The sequence below is a fragment of the Staurois parvus genome, unplaced genomic scaffold (genome assembly GCF_062004578.1).
Source record: "Staurois parvus isolate SC_StPar_1 unplaced genomic scaffold, SC_StPar_1.0 ptg000195l, whole genome shotgun sequence".
In the NCBI taxonomy this organism is placed as follows: Eukaryota; Metazoa; Chordata; class Amphibia; order Anura; family Ranidae; genus Staurois; species Staurois parvus.
The window spans coordinates 9,899,375-9,925,773 of record NW_028317991.1 but is presented as its reverse complement, the minus strand read 5'-3'; the positions used below and the strand labels follow the sequence as shown (position 1 = coordinate 9,925,773).

At 42.1% G+C, this 26,399-nt stretch overlaps 1 protein-coding gene across 1 annotated transcript in view; it reads right to left on the bottom strand.

The window, feature by feature from the left end:
• The window catches only part of RUNX1 (RUNX family transcription factor 1), a 169,414-nt gene that overhangs the window by 95,923 nt on the left and 47,092 nt on the right, over positions 1–26,399 (bottom strand). Inside the window, exon 3 of the mRNA XM_089677935.1 lies at positions 23–127. Within this exon, the coding sequence (XP_089534061.1) occupies positions 23–127 (105 nt within the window). The remainder of the gene's footprint in view (positions 1–22; positions 128–26,399) is intronic.

Below are 26,399 nucleotides of genomic sequence, written 5' to 3'. Positions count from 1 at the left end.
AACTGTTTTTTAACAAACTTACTTCTTGGTTCTCTTGGTCCGTCCACTGTGATTTTGATGGCTCGATGGTAGGTGGCCACTTGCGGGGGATTGGTGAAGACAGTGATGGTCAGCGTGAAGCTTTTACCTGTAAAGAAAATATAAAAGAAAATATCTTTAATTTGTATTCATCAGCTAATCAACTAAATCTACTATGGACTTTGCATTCATCTTTTCAATTTGTTTTTAAAGGGTAACTCTGCTTTCGTAGGGAAAAAAATTGCAAAAAATAATAATAGTAATAATAATAAATAAATCAATAAATAATATAGAATATGCAATTGCGACACAAGTCATAATATAATTAAATGCTATTAAAAATTACCTTTCATGTTCAGCCCGGGTTCACATATATGCGGTGCGATATATCGCATGTGATTCGCGCAGGATCCGCACCGCATTCCAGTGCAAATCACATGCGATTTGTGTGCGGTGCCATTGGAGCCATACATTTTGTATGGCTCTAATCACACCGTACCCGCACCAAAAAGGTGCAGGACTCTTTTTTGGGTCCGCACTAGAATCAGAATGCAAGTGTACAATCCAAACGCACACGTGCCTGCGTTAAAAATGGCTGTGTGTATAAGTGGGTGCTGCAGCGACCGTCGACTCATGGTCACATGCCTGATGAAGGGGTCCTGCGAGACTCTGAAACGTTGCCTGGTCACATGCCTGATGAAGGGGTCCTGCGAGACTCCGAAACGTTGCCTGGTCACATGCCTGATGAAGGGGTCCTGCGAGACTCCGAAACGTTGCCTGGTCACATGCCTGATGAAGGGGTCCTGCGAGACTCCGAAACGTTGCCTGGTCACATGCCTGATGAAGGGGTCTTGCGAGACTCCGAAACGTTGCCTGGTCACATGCCTGATGAAGGGGTCCTGCGAGACTCTGAAACGTTGCCTGGTCACATGCCTGATGAAGGGGTCTTGCGAGACTCCGAAACTTTGCCTTGCTGTAACTATGTGATAGTTCGTTAAAACATTTGGACTCATATTGGTGATCCTCGGTGTGCTGGTGACATTTTCCCACACTAGAATCGGATCGCATGGGTATTCACACCTATGTGATCCGATTCTGCACATCGCTCCGTGTTTTGAGGACCACTTTTGGGGTGTTCTTAACTTAACATACACACCAGCAGCAGTTCGCATGAACGGGGTGCGATTGTGATGCGGTGCAGAATTCGCACAGAAAACGCTGCAAATTCCGCACCTCATCAGTGTGAACCAGGGCTAAATCTGCTGCTCTGTTATTTTCTGTAAAATGCAATGCAATATGGCTACCTGGAGATGTTCCGTACACAGATGGTGTACCCAACACCCCCCAAAAATTTAATTTCCTGTGCGTGTGATTGGCTTACTGATTATCCCAGAAGTCTGCACTCACACATTAGAAAAATTTCATTTTTGGTGAGATACTCACAAAGGGAAATCAAGTCTGAAAGGATGCAGACCCTGCCACTATGCTTGTTAGAACCCCGCAAGTGCAGCAGAGGATTGATAATTATAAAGTCACTCCCATTCACATACATTTTGCAAATGGACACAGACAAACAAACAGCTAATTCTTCAGAATAACAAAAGATAGAAATCTGAACATAGGTGTCCTTTTATGACACAGAGAATAGCTGCGATTCAACGGATCTCAGCTATTCTCTGGTCATTTACAGTTTATGACACTCAGGAGATCATGTCAGCCCTTCACTGGAGATCTGTGTTCTCCCTCCAGATTCTCCAGCCCAGAGCTGGAGAATCGGAGGGACTGCAAACTAAGCAGAGATAATTTACCTCTGTTTAGTAAACTGATCTTTTACTATAATCTCACGAGATTATAGTAAAATCAGCCATTTTCCAGAGTTTGTAGACCGTTCTCCAGCGTTTGGAGAACTGCTTCATAAACTGCATTCACAGGAGAACTGAGCAGTGATCTATTACCGCTGGTTCATAAATGGACACCAAAGTTTGTTAAAATCCTTTCAATGTACATGGATCACCCAGAGGGTAATGTTTTTTTTTCTTGACAAAAGTGAAGTTACTATATAAAGAGGACCTGTCAGCCAGGGTACACTTTTAAAAGAAGTTCTACTGAAAATCAGGTACTACAAAATGCCTCCTTCCTTTATCAGCCGGAAAGCCTGTTCAGTGTGTTCCTCTGGTTATGTTTCATTTTGTTACTAGGACCTCCCTGATGTTTGGGCTAAGCCCTGTCTACCTGCCTTCACCCCATCCAACAAGAGTGCTCTTAATGGTCGAAATAAAGTGCCTTTATTGGATACACAAGTGACAGTTGGGCAGGATTTTAAAAAAAATTACAAATGTAGAATAGCATCTCTGGCTTCTATACTCACCTCCTCTCCAGCCCTGGCCCCCCACAGCAACTTTTTTTTTAACCACTAGATGTCCTCGGTCTTCTGGGTTAAATGATACCCGCTGATACCCGCTGTCAGCCAACCTACACACTGTGAGTGCAGGGTGTCATAGGACCGCTCCCTGCACTCAAAGCACAATACACACCTAGAAAACGTATGTTGTAAGGTATATAAAGCACAAAATAAATGCTAGAGGAGGCATTCTAAGAGGAAGGGTAGTTGGGAGACTGGAGTTGAGCATTAGGGCTCATGTACACTGCAGCTGATAAACTGACATTCAGGAGTTTTTTTGCATTTTTTTCAGCAGCCCCTGAACTCTCCCTAATGTTTTCCTTTGTGTCCATGTACGCATCTTCTGTCCATGTACACATGTAGTCATTTACAGGCAGTTGAGTTTACAGTCGTTTTTTTGATGCACCAAACTTGCGTACAGGAGTAGATTTTACCTGCGTTTCAAACTCCAAACACTGGTAAGGCCCCATGTACACGGGACACTTCTGAATGATAGAAACTGACTGCTGGAAAACGTAGGTTAAAAAACATCTGTTTAGCCGTGTTTGCATACCGCGTTTATGCGCGTTCGCTTTTAGAAGCATTTTTTAAAGATAAGCACAGAACCTCCTAAATGCCCAGAATGCACTGAAAAGTGGTAAATTATTAACTATTTTAGAGAAATACAAAGAGTAGAAGCAGAGACAGTAGTATGTGTTGAGAATATCTTAGGTGGGAGTTGCTCATTAACATTTCTTTTGTTTCCAAGGGTGGGAAAGGTGTCTGCTGGAGTGAGTCACTAAGGCCACCTGGTAGGGGGTCTTCATGAGGAATTTGAGATGTAAATGGTCATTAACATGTCTTTTGTTTCCAAGAGTGGGAGAGGTCTGAGGTGTGAATGGTCATTAACATGTCTTTTGTTTCCAAGAGTGGGAGAGGTCGAAGGTGTAAATGGTCATTAACATGTCTTTTGATTCCAAGAGTGGGAGAGGTCTGAGGTGTGAATTGGTCCTTACAATGTGTGACAAGCTTGGTGGGAACATCCTGTGTTCAGTGTTTTGTCCATTTGAGTACCTTGAAAACGCTTTGCGTGCATTTTTCATGATGAAAAAAGGCTCTGGAAAGCATCAGGAACTGGAAGAGTTAAAACATTTTTTCAAACGCAAATGCTTATAAACGCAATTTGCTGCACATGTTTGTTTTCAATCCCAAAGATAATTCTGAGCTTTGGGGTAAATCCACCAATTAAATCAAGATTGCCATTTTACCTCCCATTATTTTTAATTCGGTTTCATGAATTCATATCTTATCGCTGCAAGTACTTGTTCCTGTTGTTGACATTTAACAGAAAGCAGAAGTCAATAATATTTTAAGGAACAAAACATCCTATGATATGTTTAGTGAATGTTCTTTATGTACAAAGACCACAAAACTTCATAATGTTAGAAATGTGCCAAAAATTGAGTTGATCCTTGCGATAAAACAAAACACTTCATGGATTTAAGATATCATTTTGTGTAATGAAAATGAACGAACGATGCATGGTGATAAAATGACCATTCTGCCTGTGCCCCGTCAGGACAATTGCCTTCATTTCCTGTCCTGGAAGCACATTAGGAAGTAAGAGGAGATCTTTCCAAAGCAAGAAGATAGCTGTCATTGGTACGTTTTCCCATTGAAAAACTGCCCCTCTACATGTTTTCCCATTGAAAAACTGCTATCGCTACATGTTTTCCCATTGAAAAACTGCCCCCCCGCTTCTTGTTTTCCCATTGAAAAACTGCCCCCGCTACATGTTTTCCATTGAAAAACTGCTCCCGCTACATGTTTCCCATTGAAAAACTGCTATCGCTACATGTTTCCCATTGAAAAACTGCCCCCGCTACATGTTTTCCATTGAAAAACTGCCCCCGATACATGTTTTCCATTGAAAAACTGCCCCTGCTACGTTTCCCATTGAACAACTGCTCCCGCTACATGTTTCCCATTGAAAAACTGCTCCAGCTACATGTTTTCCATTGAAAAACTGCTTCCGCTACATGTTTCCCATTGAAAAACTGCTCCCGCTACATGTTTCCCATTGAAAAACTGCTCTCGCTACATGTTTTCCAATGAAAAATTGCCCCCGCTACATGTGTTCCCATTGAAAAACTGCCCCCGCTACATGTTTTCCAATGAAAAACTACCCCCGCTACATGTGTTCCCATTGAAAAACTGCTCCCGCTACGTTTTCCCATTGAAAAGCTGCCCCCGCTACATGTTTTCCCATTGAAAAACTGCTCCCGCTACATGTTTTCCCGTTGAAAAGCTGCTCCCGCTACATGTTTTCCCGTTGAAAAGCTGCCCCCGCTACATGTTTTCCCGTTGAAAAGCTGCCCCCGCTACATGTTTTCCCGTTGAAAAACTGCCCCCGCTACATGTTTTCCCGTTGAAAAGCTGCTCCTGCTACATGTTTTCCCGTTGAAAAGCTGCCCCCGCTACATGTTTTCCCATTGAAAAACTGCCCCCGCTACATGTTTCCCATTGAACAGCTGCTCCCGCTACATGTTTTCCCATTAGAAAATCATTTCTTGTTCCTGTGACAACTCATAAATTTTGGAATTCCCTTTATTTCTGCTCTTTTGGTTTACTTTATTTTACCATTGTTTTTATATATAATGCATTGAATCTCATAAAAATATAGGATATATATACATTTCATAAAGGTATACAAAGTGTAATAACCAACAAAAACCAGATAGGATGCTTCCTTTTCTGCAATGGAGATCAGTAAACACAAACCTAACTGGCAGCATACAGTGACCGCACTTTGTAGGTGCTTCCTATTTATTTATTTCAGGTACTTATATAGTGCCGTCAATTTACGCAGCACTTTACATATATATTGTACATTCACATCAGTCCCTAACCCTCAAGGAGCGTACAATCAAAGGTCCCTAACTCACATTCATACATACACATACTAGGGCCAATTTAGACAGGATCCAATTAACCTACCAGCATGTCTTTGGAGTGTGGGAGGAAACCAGATTACCCGGAGGAAACCCACGCAGTCACAGGGAGAACATGCAGACTCCAGGCAGGTGGTGCCCTGGTTGGGATTCGAACCAACAACCCTACTACTGCCAGGCCGAAGTACCTAAACATCTGATTGGTTACTTTGCTCAGCTTTTTATAAATGTGTTGCCAACAAGAGTCAATCTGAAGCTGTCATTACTTTTTTGTCCCCCACAAAAGATAAATAGCTTGTTACAGGTAACCAGACACTTTTATTTAAAGCTGAAGTTTAATCTGCTTATATTTTGCCTTTCCTGGTTCCTCCCCCATTGACATGCTAATGATATTTTCAAATAAACCCTTTCCATTTTCATTCCATTCCTTATTTTGGAAAAAAGTGATGTTCTAACTGGGTCTATGTGCTTTTCTATGCAAAGTGTGCAGAACTTGGCTGGTGGGAGGGGCCAGCAGGGTGAAAACATCACAGCACCCTGCCTCAGCACTCCTCTCAAGCTCCCTCAGTCTTGATGCAAGCAGTGGGCTAAATTGTAGGAGGAGTAATGCAAGTATGCCTTGTTTGGTGGGTGTTAGGAGAGGAGTGGGCGTTCCTGGGCAGGCTGTATTTGCATGCAGGTTACTCTAGGTAACGCCCACTTGTGAGCTGAGCCTCCATGATTGAAAGAACTGAAATCCAATGAATGAAAGGGGTGGGCCAAGGACAGCAGATTACGGAGGAAAGCGCTAGATGATCCTGGACGTCCTACAGCTAGGAAATGTGGCTTTATCTGACTTACTGCAGCTTCTAATGCACATTGTGAGAAGCTCACAGTGTGCAGTGAAATCAGAGTAAGCCATTTCATTACAGGAGAGGAGCCGCTACAACTGTGCAAGACTGAAGGAAAAGCTGGAGTTCAGCTTTAAATATGTTTTTTTGACATATGAAGCCGGGCGTCATTTATATCAAGGATTCTCACATTAATATGGAAGAGGGGCGATGAAGCAGGAGAGGCCTGAGATGCCCTGCGATGATATCTGGTCTCTGAGTAACCCAATCCCCTGTACAGTATGTTGGGTGGAGGTGAGAGAAATGACAGGGACATGTACACAGGCCTGGCGCCCCTCCTCGGTGGCATGGTGCCAATGCAAAGCGACCAGAGGATAATGCCTATCTGGAACATGCCCGATATCTGTGAGAATCATAAATATTTACATTTTATAAATGTTTGGACAAAGGCGGTGGAAGGACTTCAGCACCAAACTGCTCCCTTTCCCATGAAGAACATACAATGGACAGTAATAAACTGAATGACAGGTTGAAGGGGAAAAATGATTCGCTATTCCGTATTAAAGAGCACCTGTTACTTTACTCAGAAACGACCGAAAATGAAAGATCAGCATGACAGCCAAGCAATCAATGCCCACGTGGTACTCTTAAAGTAGACTTTGCACTTCAAGGTACCCATCCTCCCCCTTCCTAAAATGCTGGATGAAAGTGCATAAAAACCCCAAAACGCTTAGGGTGGGGGGATAATATAGTTAGATAATATACTTGTCTTCCTCCAGTATCCTACTGCAGCGCCTAGGACAGGGTGACATCATCCTCCTTCTGGCCAGATCTTAGAGAAAGTTGAGTAGCCCAAATATAAAGAGAAGGTCAGCCTGGACCAGTGAGGCAGCATCTTCAAAATTTGGGGCAGTCCCCGGTATCTCGTTGGCAATAGGACAACATTGCCCTCTGCACTACAGAAGTTGGGGAAAAGTGATTGTATTATCCAGTTATATTTCCCTCCCCGGGTTTTTCTTTTTAGCATTCTGACACAACATTTAAGGAAGGGGGGCCTTATTGAATGAGCGAACCTTCCCTGAACTGCAGGATCCGCTTTAAAACTGGTCCCTGTATTATGCCTATCCTAAATAATCCTCTTATTCTTGGGATTCGTGATGGAAAGAGACATGTGAAAAATGTCTGTTCTATCAAGGCTTTACTGTGCTACGTACTGATTTGGTTGGAGAGCTTTTTGATTTTTTCCTAGCATATCCTGCATGGTCATAATATCTCATTGGGTCACAAACCTTACACAATAGAAGCTATGGTTTCCATACACTGCCCTACTCCATAGAAGCCATGGTTTTCATACACTGCCCTACTCCATAGAAGCCATGGTTTCCATACACTGCCCTACTCCATAGAAGCCATGGTTTCCATACACTGCCCTACTCCATAGAAGCCATGGTTTCCATACACTGCCCTACTCCATACAAGCCATGGTTTCCATACACTGCCCTACTCCATTCAAGCCATGGTTTCCATACACTGCCCTACTCCATAGAAGCCATGGTTTCCATACAATGCCCTACTCCATAGAAGCCATGGTTTCCATACACTGACCTACTCCATAGAAGCCATGCTTTCCATACACTGACCTACTCCATAGAAGCCATGCTTTCCATACATTGCCCTACTCCAAAGAAGCCATGCTTTCCATACATTCCCCTACTCCATAGAAGCCATGGTTTCCATACACTGACCTACTGCATAGAATTCATGGTTTCCATACACTGACCTGCTCCATAAAAGCCATGGTTTACATACGCTGCCCTACTCCATACAAGCCATGGTTTCCATACACTGACCTGCTCCATAAAAGCCATGGTTTACATACGCTGCCCTACTCCATACAAGCCATGGTTTCCATACACTGACCTACTCCATAGAAGCCATGCTTTCTATACACTGCCTTACTCCATAGAATCCATGGTTTCCATACATTGCCCTACTCCAAAGAAGCCATCCTTTCCATACATTCCCCTACTCAATAGAAGCCATGGGTTCCATACATTGCCCTACTCCATAGAAGCCATGGTTTCCATACATTGCCCTACTCCAAAGAAGCCATCCTTTCCATACATTCCCCTACTCAATAGAAGCCATGGTTTCCATACATTGCCCTACTCCATAGAAGCCATGGTTTCCATACACTGCCCTACTCCAATGAAGCCATGCTTTCCATACATTCCCCTACTCCATAGAAGCCATGGTTTCTATACACTGACCTACTCCATAGAAGTCATGGTTTCCATACACTGACCTACTCCATAGAAGTCATGGTTTCCATACACTGACCTACTCCATAGAAGTCATGGTTTCCATACACTGACCTACTCCATACATGCCATGGTTTCCATACACTGACCTGCTCCATAGAAGCCATGGTTTCCATACGCTGCCCTACTCCATACAAGCCATAGTTTCCATACACTGTCCTACTCCATAGAAGCCATGGTTTCCATATGTTGCCCTACTCAATACAAGCCATAGTTTCCATACACTGCCCTAATCCATAGAAGTCATGGTTTCCATACACTGCCAAACTCCACAGAAGCCATGGATTCCATAAGTTGACCTACTTCATAGAAGCCATACTTTCCATACACTGCCTTACTCCATAGAAGCCATGGTTTCCATACACTGACCCACTCCATACAAGCCATAGTTTCCATACATTGCCCTACTCCATAGAAGCCATGGTTTCCATACATTGCCCTACTCCAAAGAAGCCATGGTTTCCATACATTGCCCTACTCCATAGAAGCCATGGTTTCCATACATTGCCCTACTCCAAAGAAGCCATGCTTTCCATACATTCCCCTACTCCATAGAAGCCATGGTTTCCATACACTGCCCTACTCCAATGAAGCCATGCTTTCCATACATTCCCCTACTCCATAGAAGCCATGGTTTCTATACACTGACCTACTCCATAGAAGTCATGGTTTCCATACACTGACCTACTCCATAGAAGTCATGGTTTCCATACACTGACCTACTCCATAGAAGTCATGGTTTCCATACACTGACCTACTCCATACAAGCCATGGTTTCCATACACTGACCTGCTCCATAGAAGCCATGGTTTCCATACGCTGCCCTACTCCATACAAGCCATAGTTTCCATACACTGTCCTACTCCATAGAAGCCATGGTTTCCATATGTTGCCCTACTCAATACAAGCCATAGTTTCCATACACTGCCCTAATCCATAGAAGTCATGGTTTCCATACACTGCCAAACTCCACAGAAGCCATGGATTCCATAAGTTGACCTACTTCATAGAAGCCATACTTTCCATACACTGCCTTACTCCATAGAAGCCATGGTTTCCATACACTGACCCACTCCATACAAGCCATAGTTTCCATACACTGCCCTACTCCATACAAGCCATGGTTTCCATACACTGCCCTACTCCATACAAGCCATGGTTTCCATAAAAATAGCAATAAAAGTGAGCGTTCTTAAAGTAAGCAGCTGGACACCCAAGGAAACAAAAACAAAACCTTGTCATATACATATAAAATATGTGCAACGCTAATCAACAAATCAAATGGAGCAAGATATGATAAATGTCCCCAAAAACCGTAAATAAGTGACAGTCTATATGATGAAAATAGCGTGAAATATGACTTCAATCCAGTGGTGGTGCTCCCAGTGGTAAGGTAAGAATTACGCACTCACCAGAAGCGTAATTAAATTACGCAGTGTGTATATCAAAAGGAATCCCCTTCACAGGTATAGGTCCGGACTGGAACACAAGGTGATTCTCCCTTCTTCCTTGATACTGGGATGTTGCTAAGACCCTTAAAGGGTAGCTCTAGTTGACAGCCATCTCATGGGTATCACACTGTTAGTTCCCAGACTGATCCTTGCTGATGACTTTGCTTGAAGTTTGCATGCCTTGATCTTGTGATTTTTGACCACAGTTTGCTTCCAGCTCTGGTTTTGATGTTATGTTTTGGTCACCCCTGAACACAACTTTTGGCTTGATGCTGGGATGTTGCTAAGACCCTTAAAGGGTAGCTCTAGTTGACAGCCATCTCATTGCTTCTGGTGAGTGCGTAATTCTTACCTTACCACTGGGAGCACCACCACTGGATTGAAGTCATATTTCACGATATTTCCATCATATAGACCGTCACTTATTTACGGTTTTTGATATTGGGGACATTTATCATACCTTGCTCCATTTGATTTGTTGATTAGCGCTGCACATAATTTACATGGTTTCCATAAGTTGCCCTACTCCATAGAAGCCATGGTTTCCATACACTGACCTACTCCATAGAAGCCATGGTTTCCATAAGTTGCCCTACTCCATAGAAGCCATACTTTCAATACATTGCCCTACTCTATAGAAGCCATGCTTTCCACACGTTTCCCTACTCCATAGAAGCCATGGTTTCCATACACTGACCTACTCCATATAAGCCATGGTTTCCATACACTGCCCTACTTCATACAAGCCATGGTTTTCATACAATGCCCTACTCCATAGAAGCCATGGTTTCCATACACTGACCTACTCCATAGAAGCCATGGTTTCCATACACTGCCCTACTCCATATAAGCCATGGTTTTCATACAATGCCCTATTCCATAGAAGCCATGGTTTCCATAAGTTGCCCTACTCCATAGAAGCCATACTTTCAATACACTGCCCTACTCTATAGAAGCCATGCTTTCCACACGTTGCCCTACTCCATAGAAGCCATGGACTTTGTACACAGTACTGATAGAGGCCAAATAGATTGAAACAGCTGTATGCAGTTTGGAAGAAACAAATCTATAATATCAGGCTAAATTTGCACTATACCCTAGTGGTTCTGGATATGTATCTTTCCAGAAGGGCAAAAGCCCCACTGTCCTAAAAAGAGGATTAATCCTCTTTTTTTGGGATATGAGCAAGACTGAGACAAGTGAATATCCTCAGTTTAAAGAAGACTTTGTGACTGTGTTATTCCCATCCTCAAAAGGTTTGCTCAGTTCTTCACACCATCATGGCATCAGGCCGTATCAAGATGTAAACAGCAGCTATGCTGGGACAATATCGTCACAGATCTCTAGCATAGTCCCATGCTTACCAGCCCAGAGGTTCCTTTTGATATGCACATGCATGGGATTTATTTATGACGTCCGTGGAGGGTGGAAGGAGGAAATAGGGAAGCATGCACCGGGCCAAGAAGCAAGATGGTGCCAGCTTCTAGCTCGACATTTCTCTAGACTCTCTCCCTATGGGGGTTTGCTTGTAAATATGATGCAGCCTCCCCAAACTAATAAAAAAAGATCCTTATCCACTCTATTGTCTTTTAAAAAAAAAGCCTGACAGGGGTCTTAACCGTTCCTTGCGTTATCCCCAAAAAAAAAAGGTTTTGACTTTCAGCGGCACCAGAACTTTAGTATACCGCCCACAGAGCAACAAAGAACCTCTGGAAGCTAGCCATGCACAAGAACAAACAAAAATGTGACTTTTGCAATGACATGCCGTAAACCTGTCTGTCCAGGAGGACTTCAGATTTATAAAAAAAAAAGAGATTGTCTTTGGAAGGTTTTTCTGAGATCCTTCTTACAAATTACTGAATGACTTACATAATGACTATTGTTAGGAGGCTAAAAATAAGGCCAGTGACTAATTCAACAATAAAAAAGCTTGTGGCTATATTTATCATAAAAACACGGAAAATAGGTATCTCCAGTGAATAGGAAGAGCCATATCCCCGTGGTATATATATATATATCTGAACTTGACTTCTGAACTTCACCCTGAAACGCTGTTAAACCTGAATGGAACTTAGAAGACAAGTCATATAAATGTCAAGTATCCTTTTTTACCCTTTTTATTTTTTTTAAGTTTACAATTTTAAAAGAAATTCGAAGAAATCATGAAGCTGACAGTTGTCTTCTTGAAGACTGTCAAATCAGCAGTCTTCCCCATGATTGTATAACCTACTGAACCAGACTGAGCCCAGGTTCACACTTCTGTGGTGCGGCATATCGCAAGTGATTGGCACAGCAACCACACCGCATTCCTGTGCGAATTCTGTGCGGTGCGATTGGAGCCATACATTTTATATGGCTCAAATCATGCCGCATCCGCACCAGAAAGGTGTCCGTACTAGAATCGGATCGCATGGGTATATACACCTATGTGATTCTGCACATCGCACCACGTTTTGCAAACCGATTTCGGTGTGTTGTTAACTTAACATACACACCCGCAGCGGTTCGCATGAAGGGGGTGCGATTATGATGCGGTGCGGAATTTACACAGAAACCAGTGCGAATTCTGCACCGCATCAGTGTGAACCCGGGCTGAAAGACCATTTAAGTTCTCACGCACCCGGGACGCTTTTACAGCGTCTGTTTTTGGCTTTTGACTTTTTTTTCTACAGCCAGTAAACCCCCCAGCATGTTATCCTATGTGTCCATACATACATAGACTGGAAAAAAACCCCAGGACTAGTGGGTTTCTAGAGGAGTTTTGTAGCTGTAAAAACACTCTAATGCTGCAAAACGCGGTACAACATAGCAAACCAGCGTTTTTGGACTTTTTTTGACCCCAAAACATTTTTTTGGGGTAAGAAAAAACGGTAAAAAACACAAATGTGGAAAAACCCGGGAAAACATCGCTAATCGCGGCAAAATGCTGCTAAACGCTAATGCAAAAATGCTAAAAAAAAGTTAAAAAAACTCACATTTTTAACACAGCTTAGGGCTTGTTCCACTTGACTTTATTTCTAACTCTTGCCAAACGCCCCTACAGTGTTTGACAGGCATTAGACAGGCGTTTGTGAAGCGTTTTTAACGCTCCTCAATTGCTCCCCAAACGCTCCCCAAACGCCCCATGCGTGGTTTTGAGGCGGTTGATAGGCATTTGCCAAGCGTTAAAACTTCACCACAAACGCCTACAATGAAGTTAAATGGTCTTAACACTCTGCAAACGCCTCGCAACCGTGTCACAACCCCACCGCAAACGCCTGCCAGGCAATTGAGGAGCAGCACCATAGACTTGAATGGGAGGCTTTAACTCCTCCTTACTCGACACGAGGCGTCCGTTTTGCCGCGACGCTAACGCTTCAGTGTGAACAGCACTGTGTGCTGCCATGTGCAGAATTTTCATAGACGTTGGAGAATTGTTAATATAAAGATAATATGCAAGCGCTATCCGGAGATCTCAAAGCGGCTAGAACACCAAAAGGTAACCAAAAAAGAACCTTCCAATAAAATACATAAACATATATATATCTAAAAACATATATAAGGTGCAGCGCTATAATAGTGAAATGGCATATAAAACATATATAATAAAGTGCAAATATCAAATCACACTGCGGTGAAGTTAAGTGAGATGAACAAGTCCCAAAATAGGTCAAACGTGGGGATCCAACAGATCCTAGTAGGTGCGTGGGATGAGATTCTGTGCATCACACGGTGAATCTGAGGTAAAAATTGCGCACTCACCAAAAGTGCGTCAAAAAAACGCATGTAGGGTTTATCCTGTGGTATCAGATAGCGATCATCAATGGCCAAGGTAGGGACAAGATCCTACACCTTCCAATAGCACCTTGGGTATTTCATAAGCGTGTCTCAAGCGTGTCACCATCCGGGGTCCCCTTTTAGAGCAGATTCTGCAAGTGGGGTCTCTCATAGAAGAGAGCCCAATAAGGGACACCACATAGTGTGATACCGTATAAACTGAGTTTATTAAAAGTAAAGGGGGGGCTGCAGTATCTGGACGTCTGACCACCACAGGTGGTCATCCTGATTAATATCTGGTCAGTGTTGCATTTGCATTTTTACCTTCACTATACATGTTGTACCTTCATGCGGACCCACAGCGGCGGCAGCCGCACAGATGTGAACCTAGGGTGAGTCTACAATATTCAACTTTTTCGCAATATTCTAGTGTTCTGAGATACTGAATTTTGGGTAAGCCATAATCATCGAAATGAAAAGAAAGAAATTCTTGAAATATATCACTCTGTGTGTCATGAATCTATATAATATACGAGTTTCACTTTTTGAATTGAATTCCTGAAATAAATGACCTTTTTGATGATATTCTGGACTGAGTTGCACCTGTATATGTTAGCATTTTCTTTTTAAGGTGACTCTGTTATCCTTTAACTGGGAAAACCTTGCCTTCAGAGATGTGATTTGCGGAGCCCTGGAGCGAAGGACGCGTTCTTGCATTCTGAAAGCTGAGCTATAAAGCAAAGTGCTCAGACGTTTATGAAGGAGCAGAGTTCTCCGTGTCGCACTGTCGCCAAGCTTACGTTTCTTACAAGAGAAATCAGCCTTCGGCAATGCCGAGTGCGTTCAATGAAGACTTTTTTTGTTTAAAATTTGTGTCTGACCTTGACTACTCAATTCGTCTTTAAACCTATAACTTTGGCAGGAATGGCGACATCTTTTGCTCTAAGGTATTTTGGGATTTGGGGGGGGGGGGCAAAAAAACTTGCAAACTAGTGAACATGTAATTAAAGTTATTAAAGGAAACTAGAATGACTTGTGGTCAGTTTTACTTCAATTAAATCTGTTTAAACTATTTTTTTATCTGTTTTGTTGTTATAAACTGCACAAACACAAGGCCCATGGGCCAAATCCGGCCCCCCCAGGTCATTTCATGAGGCCCTTGCACCTCTACTGCAGCTGCAGCACCCCCCTTTTCTCCACTCCCACTTTGTCTCAGCAGCTGGCAGCAGAAAGGAGGACAGAACTCCTCCTACAGATTCTGCACTTCTCCAAGCAGCTGCGGAGAGACCTGTCTCTTCCCCCCCTCCTTGTTTTACAGTCAGCAGCAGAGAGGAGGACAGAACTCCTCCTACAGATTCTGCACTTCTCCAAGCAGCTGCGGAGAGACCTGTCTCTTCCCCCCCTCCTTGTTTTAGCAGTCAGCAGCAGAGAGGAGGACAGAACTCCTCCTACAGATTCTGCACTTCTCCAAGCAGCTGCGGAGAGACCTGTCTCTTCCCCCCCTCCTTGTTTTACAGTCAGCAGCAGAGAGGAGGACAGAACTCCTCCTACAGATTCTGCACTTCTCCAAGCAGCTGCGGAGAGACCTGTCTCTTCCCCCCCTCCTTGTTTTAGCAGTCAGCAGCAGAGAGGAGGACAGAACTCCTCCTACAGATTCTGCACTTCTCCAAGCAGCTGCGGAGAGACTTGTCTTTTCCCCCCCTCCTTGTTTTACAGTCAGCAGCAGAGAGGAGGACAGAACTCCTCCTACAGATTCTGCACTTCTCCAAGCAGCTGCGGAGAGACTTGTCTACCCCCCCTCCTTGTTTTAGCAGTCAGCAGCAGAGAGGACAGAACTCCTCCTACAGATTCTCCACTTCTCCATGCAGCTGTGGAGAGACTTGTCTACCCCCCCTCCTTGTTTTAGCAGTCAGCAGCAGAGAGGAGGACTGAACTCCTCCTACAGATCCCGCACTTCTTCATGCAGCTGTGGAGAGACTTGTCTACCCCCCCCCCCCCTCCTTGTTTTAGCAGTCAGCAGCAGAGAAGAGGACAGAACTCCTCCTACAGATTCTGCATTTCTCCATGCAGCTGTGGAGAAACCTGTCTCTCCCCCCCTCCCCCCCCCTACTTGTTTTAGCAGTCAGCAGCAGAGAGGAGGACAGAGCTTCTCCTGCAGATTCTGCACATCTCCATGCAGCTTGTAGAGAGACTTGTCTCTTCCCCCCTCCCCATTTTAGCAGTCAGCAGCAGGGAGGAGGACGGATCCTGGACTTCTCTGTGCAGCCTCAGCACCCCCTCATCTTTGCCTCCCCTGCTCCCAGCATTCAGCAGCTCACTCCAGCCCTCCTTTCGTTCTCCTCCAGACCCGGCACGTTCTGCTTCCCAGCTTCGCTCTCAGATCTGCCCCCAGCTTCTTTCTGGGCAGGACAAGGTAAGGGGGGTGCATTGTGATGTAAGGAAGAGTGGGGGCTTCTTGACTTCTGCTGGTGGGGGGAGGGGTTCTTGACATATGATGCAAGGTGGGGAGGGGTTCTCTGGACATCTAGTCTTACAGATACAACTGGTCCTTCTAGGGCAACCATAATGCTGATGTGGCCTGTTATAAAATTGAATTTGACACACCTGCTATAAACTAAATGGCCTTTAGGCATGGTCTGCCTGACTGAAACTACATTGGCTTGGTTTAGCCCTGATTCAAGCCCACGTCAGGATATTATCTGCATGGAGTTTGCATGTTCTTCATGTGCTCCTGTCTGTACCCTCCAGGGACTCATCTCTTTAACACTCCAAAGGTAGTTTAATTTCCTCCTTTCCACCCATACAGAAGAAAAATATATTTGAAATACATTTTAAAAATATTCTTCCCAAATATATTGCCATATATTTGAAATACTACAATTTTGGCCATATTCAATATATTTCAATAAAGAATTTACTAAAAATATATATTTTTTAAATATATTCTTCAGTTTATTTTAACAAAAAGTCATTTTAACATATATTTTTACATATATTTGTCAATGCATTCCAAAAATGTAGATTTGTATTTTTAAAGACATACAGTATACTCTAAATGTATTTTTAAAAATATTTTTAATTTATATTTTGTAATAAAAACACATTTCAACATGCAGTATATATATATATATATATATATATATATATATATATTTATTTATTTGTAATAAAAATGCATTTCAGTATATACGCATGCAGTGTGTATATACTGTATATATATATATATATATATATATATATATATATAAATATATTGAATATGGCCAAATTTGTAGTATTTCAAATTTATGCCAATATATTTGGGAAGATATTTTTTTAAATATATTTTTCTTCCGTGTGGCCAAACTGGCCGTAGTACGTATGCATGTGAGATAGGGATCTTAGACTGTGAGCTCCTTGAGGCCAGGGACTGATATGAATGTACAACATGTAAAGCACTGTGTAATTGCCAACGCTATATAAATACCCGTAATAAATAGGCCCTAGATGGAGCCATATGGAAGATGTAAGGGGAGGTGTCACTCATTCATATTTGTGTTAATTGCAGCTTGAGCTATTGAGTTCTATAAACAACAGAGCAGCTAACAGAGCTACAGAAAACATGTGAAAAGTAGAATACAGCTCCACCTGCTGGTTGGATAGAATACACATCTATCTACATAATATGAAATATTTCAATTTTTTTTCAGTCCAAGACATAATGAATAATGGAAAGCCATACACTGTATATAAAACAACTAAACATTCCCTTTAAGTTTGATATCAACTCCCAGCATGTGAATTTATTAGCGGTCATCAGTAACAGGGTGGAACAAATAGCGAATCGCATGACTTAGACTACTTAGTAGGTGTCTGGCAAATCAGTTGGTTTCAGCACTAGCATCCCAAGGACAGTGAGCTCACAGCACCAATGCTGGCAGAAGATAGTTGGGGATGAAAATGTCATTTCGGATTTGAAAGAACTGATATATTTTTAAACCAAATCACTCAAATTTCAAAAAAGCTTTATCAGGTTAATGTAAACTTTTTTTTTTAAATCTGAAGTTTTTATTCCAATAAGGCCGACTGATCCTGCCATAAAAGTCCCTGTTCAGGCACTTTCTGGAATAGGGTGACAATGCATTATCCTTGACTCCCAGCTGTGGTCCTGCATTGTCAATCCAATAGGGACTACAAGTGGTTGATTCAATGCACATCACACTGTTGTCACCATCAGATAACCCGTCTTGAGAAGTGCCATGCAGCCATCAATGGAGCACATGTATTATTATTATACAGGATTTATATAGCACCAACAGTTTGCTCAGCGCTTTACAATATAATGGGAGACAATACAGCAACAATACAGTTCAATACAAGAGGGATTTGAGGGCCTGATCCTTGGAGCTTACAATCTAGGAGACAAGAAGTGTCTGCAAAGGCTTAGCAGGAGGTCAGCAAAACTGAGCAAAAAAAAAAAAGACAACAAATATTCTTTAAAAGTCATTCATTGAGGGATTACATTTAATTTTCGGTTAAGTTTAGGAGCTATTTTTACAAGTTAAAGTTTGTGTGAAGCTCTAGATTCATTTTCACACGTTTACCAGGTTAAACATAACTGCTTTGCTGAAGAAACTCAAGAGAGGGGTGAAAATAATGAAGGTAAATGGGAATTGTGCGTGATTACATTTTATAGCTACCATATTCATTTTTTATTAAAGGAAACACATAAATGTAACTTTTGTGCTATGTATAGAGTATATGATTTTCCTAATGTGGATACCAGCTTCCCTTCCAGAAAAAAAAAAGAAAAAGGTCCTGGAGACGGCAAAGGATTCCACACATCTGTACCAAGTCAAACAGCAAACACTGCATTGGCTCGGTGAAAGGTAAACCCATTCTAACAGATTCACCTAGTCTTCTCACCTAAGTAATAATACCGCCGAAATGTTCCACTCTCTCCGCACATGGAAAAATCACTCCATCTCTGCTGACATGAACATCTATTACTTGCAGGGCAGACATTTGCTTTAATTTGTAGTGTGGCTAACCACGGGAAAGATGTGAGTTCTCTGCTGAACCTTCAGAGAATAAAACCCAAGAATTCTTATTATATATAAGAATTATATTATATAGTATATAATTATATTATATATATATATATATTATTTTTATATTCTCCCCGGTGTCATCCACGCTTAATAATAATTCTTTTATATATATATATATTATATATATATAATAATTATTATTATGCGTGGATGACACCGGGGAGAATATAAAAATAATATATTATATATATATATATAATATATATATATATAAAAGAATTATTATTATTAAGCGTGGATGACACCGGGGAGAATCCGGGGAAGAGGTGTAGAACGGGCCCTCCACATCACTCCCTCAATTCAACCCCGCTGACAGGGTTCTCAGTCAAGGTCATTTACTGCCTTGTGGTGTATTAACACACCTGCGTTACTGTTACACAAGAACATGCATTATGTCAACGCAACCCATTAAAAAACACCAGGGGGTTAAAAAAAAAGAAAAGTAAACCAATGCAACCACCATATCTACTGGCAATTTGCAATGCAGGTTGGTTTTAATTTTAGGATTAGATACAATGTAATGGGAGAAATGCAATGATTTAGTAGTAGCTCAGTCTGGCTAGTAAAATCTCTATGCGTAGGGACAGAACAGGACAAATGATCCCCTATGGTGTAAGCTACACCAAGTAGCATGTAGTAGTATTCAACCACGGTGACTGCGCAATGCTTTAATGCTTTTTGATTAGTCGAGAGCCTATTCAGCATCATGGAAACTAGATAAAGAAACTATAACTAAAATACTAATACAAATACTAATAATAATATTAATTTCTTTTATCATAATACTTAAAACTAGAACTAAAAAGAATATCATATTTTATCATTTATTATTTTAGCCCCTCCCTCCTAGATTGTAAGCTCCAAGAAGCAGGGCCCTCAAATCCCTCCTGTATTGAACTGTATTGTTGCTGTATTGTCTCCCGTTATATTGTAAAGCGCTGAGCAAACTGTTGGCGCTATATAAATCCTGTATAATAATAATAATCATAATTAATAATATTGTAGAATAAAATAATAAAAAAAACAGAACTGAAAAGAATAAAAAAATGTATTTTAAATAAATAATAATATTTTATAATAAATATAAAATAATATAAATATATAAAATAATAATAATTATTATTAAAATACATAAAACACTAGAACTAAAGTAAAAAACTAAATAAAATAATAATAATAATGATTATATGATTATGATTATTAACATTTATAATAAAGAATAATAACAATTATCATTATTATTGTTATTATTATTATTTTTAATAATATAAGAAATAAATTAGTAAAACTAGAGCTAAAAATAAACCAAATGATTATTACTATTGTGATCTTTTAATATTAAACACTAAAAAAAAATATAATAATAACTGTTATTATTCTTTATAATTTTTTTATGTACTTATATAGTGCTGACAAATTACGCAGCGCTTTACATATATATTGTACATTCACATCAGTCCCTAACCCTCAAGGGGCGTACAATCTAAGGTCCCTAACTCACATTCATACATACACATACTAGGGCCAATTTAGATAGGAGCCAATTAACCTACCAGCATGTCTTTGGAGTGTTGGAGGAAACCGGAGTACCTGAAGGACACCCACGCAAGCACAGGGAGAACATGCAAACTCCAGGCACCTAGTGCCATGGTTGGGATTCGAACCAACAACCCTAGTACTGCCAGGTGGAAGTACTAACTATTTAGCCACTGTGCTGCCCATTATTATAAATGTTAATAATGATAATCATAATCATATAATCATTATTATTATTTTAATAAATAATAAGCACAGAATAAAAACTTTTTTATATAATAAATAATATTTTTATAATAAAAAATTACAACAAAATAATAAAAATATAACAAGAACTACTTAGAATAAAAACATTTTTAAAAATAATATTAATTTCATAATAAATCAATGAATAATAATTACAATAAATTAAAAAATAGAACTAAAACAAAAAAACAAAATAAAATAATATTAATAATAATAACAACACAATAATAATAATTATTATTATTGTATTATTATTTATACTAAAGAAATAATAAATAAATAGAATAAGTAAAACTAAAATAAATAAATAATATTAAGTATTTATTATAATCTTTTAATAATAAACACTAACATACCAATAGATGTATAATAATAAAAAAAAATAAAAATAAAACTAAAATACTAATACAAATACTAATAAAAATATAATTTTTTTTATCAAAATACTTAAAACTAGAACTAAAAAGAATACCATATTTTATAATAATTAATAATATTTTATAATATAATAATAAGAAGAAGAACTACATAGAATAAAATCATTTTAAATAATAAATAATATTAATTTCATAGTAAATAAAATAATAATAATTAAAATAAATAAAAAAATAGAACTAAAATAAAAAACAAAATAAAATATTATTATTATTATTGTATTATTATTATTATTTATACTAAAGTAATAATAAATAAATAGAATAAATCAAACTAAAATAAATAATAATAAATATTTATTATAATCTTTTAATAATAAACACTAAAAAACCAATAATTGTATAATAATAAAATAAATAAATAAATAAAATAAAACTAAAATAGACCATGTGGTCATGGCAGTAATAGTCATCGAAGAGCACACAGACTGCTATGTACCGCCAATTAGAAAGTGATGTGACTGAAGCAACATTTAAAATTAAAATACACAACAAAAATAAAACCCCCAAAGGGTGCCGCACAGATGAACAATGGGGTGCTGTGGGATCAGGACAAGCAGGTTTGGCCAGTAACTTGTTGAACTTGATATGAACGGTTGTAGATTTGGCTATGGGCCAATACCAGACTGCCGCTTCCAGAACAGCCGGCACAGCACAGCACAGCACACACCTCTACATCTCGTCTTCTGAGCACAACTGTCCCGTCCATCCCTGGACTGAGATTAATAAAACATGGGGAAGGGGGGATGGGGGGAGGTAGTAGGAAGTCTCAAAGTGGAGATTTATGATGAACACAGCAGAAATCCATCCCTCTGCCTCCTCTACCCCTCTCCCCCCTCCGTCCCGCTGCCTTCTCCGTCCCTCTGCCCCCTCCGTCTCTCTGCCCCCTCCATCCCTCTGCCCCCTCCATACCTCTGCCTCCTCCATCCCTCTGCCCCCTCCATCCCTCTGCCCCCTCCGTCCCTCTGCCCCCTCCATCCCTCTGCCTCCTCCATCCCTCTGCCCCCTCCATCCCTCTCCTCCCTCCATACCTCTGCCTCCTCCATCCCTATGCGCCCTCCATCCCTCTGCCTCCTTGATCCCTCTACCCCCTCCATCCCTCTGCCTCCTCGATCCCTCTGCCCCCTCCATCCCTCTGCCCCCTCCATCCCTCTCCCCCCTCCACACCTCTGCCTCCTTGATCCCTCTGCCCCCTCCATCCCTCTGCCCCCTCCATCCCTCTGCCTCCTCCATCCCTCTGCCCCCTCCATCCCTCTCCCCCCTCCATACCTCTGCCCCCTCCATCCCTCTGCCCCCTCCATTCCTCTCTCTCCTCCATCTCTCTGCCTCCTCCATCCCTCTGCCCCCTCCATCCCTCTGCCCCCTCCATCCCTCTCCCCCCTCCACACCTCTGCCTCCTTGATCCCTCTGCCCCCTCCATACCTCTGCCTCCTCCATCCCTCTGCCCCCTCCATCCCTCTGCCTCCTCGATCCCTCTGCCCCCTCCATCCCTCTCCCCCCTCCATACCTCTGCCCCCTCCATCCCTCTGCCCCCTCCATTCCTCTCTCTCCTCCATCTCTCTGCCTCCTCCATCCCTCTGCCCCCTCCATCCTGGCAGGAAGACTCTGTGAAAGTCTGGTGCTCTTTGTTATAATAACTGCCAGAGTCATGATGCAAATAAGGACGTGTACATCCAGAGACAGGGACAGCACCGAGCTCCACTCTGATATTCACATTGTCTTTTATGCAGGCCATACATGGGTCGAATTCTGAACGATTCTTTGTCCGAAAATCGAAAACGTTTTTCGTTCGGTAATCCGATGGTGCCATCAATGATTGCAATGAATGGTTAAGCTGCACTAGGATGCCAGGGTGTGAAAGGGCTCAGAACATGAAATATATTTATAAATGGAAGAGTTAGAGACAATACTAGGAAGTGCTCAGGCGTGCTGCATGCACATGTGCTGACAAGGAACATGAGGAGAGAACAGAGGGATGACTCATTAGTATTCTGCTACTCCTTCCCCGTCCAATCACAGACTTGGGAGAGGGAGGTGACCTGGCTATATAGCTGTATTGCAGACTGTGAGGTGACAGGTCAGCGCTGTGTTAGTCTCACGATGGATTGGACAGTTACAGATCCTTTGCCAGGCAACACGTCCTCCATACACTGGATGTATTCAGCTTTGTATTTAGGTGATCAGCTGGAATTTCACTTCCATGTTAGCGTTGTGTCAGCCGGCCTTCTAGGTGAGTGTAAAGTCGTGTTTACCTAATGCCAGCCATACATGGGTCGAGATTCGACCGTTTTCAGACCTAAGAACAATCTGATTTTGTAGATCCTCCCCTTTTCGGTGATCGGGCATGTTGGAAAATTCGGGAAAAACGACCGATTTTCGACTGAATGATGGTCAAATCGTACGATCGTTTTTCCAAAAAGAATATGCGCATGAGCCGTGACCTGGAAGGAACAGAAGTCTCACCTGTTATATGGGCTGAACTTTATGACTTGTTCGGCCGATTTTAGAAATCAATGATGGCACCATGGGATTACCGAGTGAACTACGTTTTCGATTTTTGGTCAAAAAATTGTTCGGAATTCGAACCATGTATGGCCTGCATTACTGATGCCTTTACTTGGAAGATTTTCTTTTCCTTCCTGTCCTAGTGACACAACAGGAAATCTTCCAATTAGGGGAAGCCCAGCAGGCTGTGACGTGATCCCCAAGTGATCCTGTGCACCACCAGGGGTGTATGTACCGCGCTCTGGGGAGTGTAAGTTTTGGGTATCACAGAACTTTGGGGCATCCCGATTGGTGCGGAGGACTTTTGACACTCTACAAACACACATACAAACGCACTGCCTGAAATATGCCAGACAACAGGACGCATCACCAGCAAACAATCAGCCCACCAAACAAGTCCTGGGAAGCATCTGCAGCTGATTTGTCCTGTAATAGACGGAACAGAGTGCAGAGCAGGAACTATGCGGCTTCAACACTCAAATGTCATTAATTATTCTTCAGTATAAAATATAATGGCTTCTCATCCGCTAATATATTTCCCCACAAAACCGCGAGGACTGGAGGCGGATGAAGATTCATTTATTAAAGCTGGTGTCTTTGTTGTATTTATATAACGCCCAATATTCTTTCCTGGGAAGAAAACAAGCCAGATTGTTCCTAGCTACTGCCCTGAAATATTTTTTTTCTTAAAGGAATCCTTCACTTTAAAATCTGAACTTGATATTTAAATATATTCCTCAATAGCCACAAAAAGATAAAAATCCATTTTGTGTGCCTTTGCAAACCCAGATATTACCTTGTAAAAATATTGGTGACATCATCACTGTGTTGTACACAGTACCGGGACAGGTCCATCCAGGGCCCAGGGCAAGCATACGGAACTGCGTTCCCCTCCCCCCACTACTGATGCATGTTGCAGAATGGGTGTACAGCCCTACATTATTTCTCTGTGCCCCCTTGTTCTGCCTGCCCAGGGCAACTGTCCCTCCTGCCCACTCCTTATCCTAACCAGTGGCGGACTGACCATTTGGAAACTCGGCACTGCCCGAGGGCCTGGGGTCAGTAGGGGGCCCCATGAGATGCCCCTGGTACCTTTTTCATAGGCGTTTTTGATTTTGGGCAAGGACACAGGGGCCCCATGATACCCTATTGCCCGGGGGCCCCATGAGTTGTCAGTCCACCCCTGATTCTGACCTTGGTTGTGCATAGAGTAGAGGTGTGGGAGGGGCCCGGCAGGCTCCGCCCACTACAGGCTGCCTGCAAAAAGCTTCAAGAGGGGGCGGAGACAAGACCAGTCACCCTGCACAAGGAGAGGAGAGCAGTGACCGGTCTTTTTCACAGAAAGTCTCATTGCACAGATCTGGAGAAATACACAAATTACACCAAGATTCAAGGAACACACATCCCGGGGTTCAGCTTAAAGCAAAATGTGACTTCTCCTGCAGACTGGGGATAATTCTCCTCCTGTAGACCCCTCCTGGACCTGTAGTGCCGCCTCCTTGCTGCCTACTTTAACCTCCTAATCGTCGCAACCACTTGCAGAGCGGACCAATTTACTTAAACAAGTCATGCTCGGCAGGCGCTATTGCAGGGGGTATGATTCCTTCCGCAACATCTGTATACCCCCAGTCTGTGCTTCTGCAGCTAAAGAGGGATGGTAAAAACATAGCTCAACCACCAGGTTTTACCACCCCTCAACCACTAGTGTGAATGAGCCCTAAATGCATTGGGGTGCCATTCAAAATAACAGGCACCACAAAGCAAAATTGCATTGCAACGATGCGGGTGATAACGCACATATTACAGCGACGCGGAGGTTTAAATGGCGTTGCTCCGAGGAATTAATGTCAGTGTAACGGGTTTTATTTTTCGATATCCTTGCCATATAGTCGCAGAAATGAGATCCCGGCCATCCAGAATTAATTGATTCACCTGTTACACAGTCACATTACATACGGCTTAGCTGTAACCGAGACCTATGTAATATATACACTCCCATATACCATGACATTCACATTCCTCGCCCTGCTTTCCAAGGCGTCGGCAACCTGTGTGTGACAGCTGTCTGCACACTACGACCCCCAATGGGCCGCTGGGGAAATGGTGTCCAAGGAGAAGGGATCATGTTGAGAAGTGCAAAAAAATACCTGTTGATCCTGCCAGAAATCCAGTGCTGTCCTGTACAATCTGCAGTGTTGTCTCAAGCCATGTTATCTGGCCTGTCCAGTTCAACTCTAGGAAGCTGACAATGTATTCCCTTGTGTCAGTGGTTTCTGAAGTGTGGCCCTTTGCTTGAGTTTATCCGGCCCTTGAGGCATTATTCCTCAGCATTCGGGCACTATTCCTTCCACTGACACCAACGGTGAGGAACTATTCCTTCCACTGATACCTACAATGGGGCACTATTCATTCCACTGACACCAACGGTGAGGAACTATTCCTTCCACTGACACCAACGGTGAGGAACTATTCATTCCACTGACACCAACGGTGAGGAACTATTCCTTCCACTGACACCAACGGTGAGGAACTATTCATTCCACTGACACCAACGGTGAGGAACTATTCCTTCCACTGACACCAACGGTGAGGAACTATTCATTCCACTGACACCAACGGTGAGGAATTATTCCTTCCACTGATACCTACAATGGGGCACTATTCCTTCCACTGACACCAATGGTGAGGCACTATTCCTCCCATTGACACTAATGATGGGGCACTATTCATTCCACTGACACCTACAATGGGGCACTATTCCTCCCACTGACACCAATGGTGAGGAACTATTCCTTCCACTGATACCAATGATGGGGCACTATTCATTCCACTGACACCTACAATGGGGCACTATTCCTTCTACTGACACCAACGATGAGGC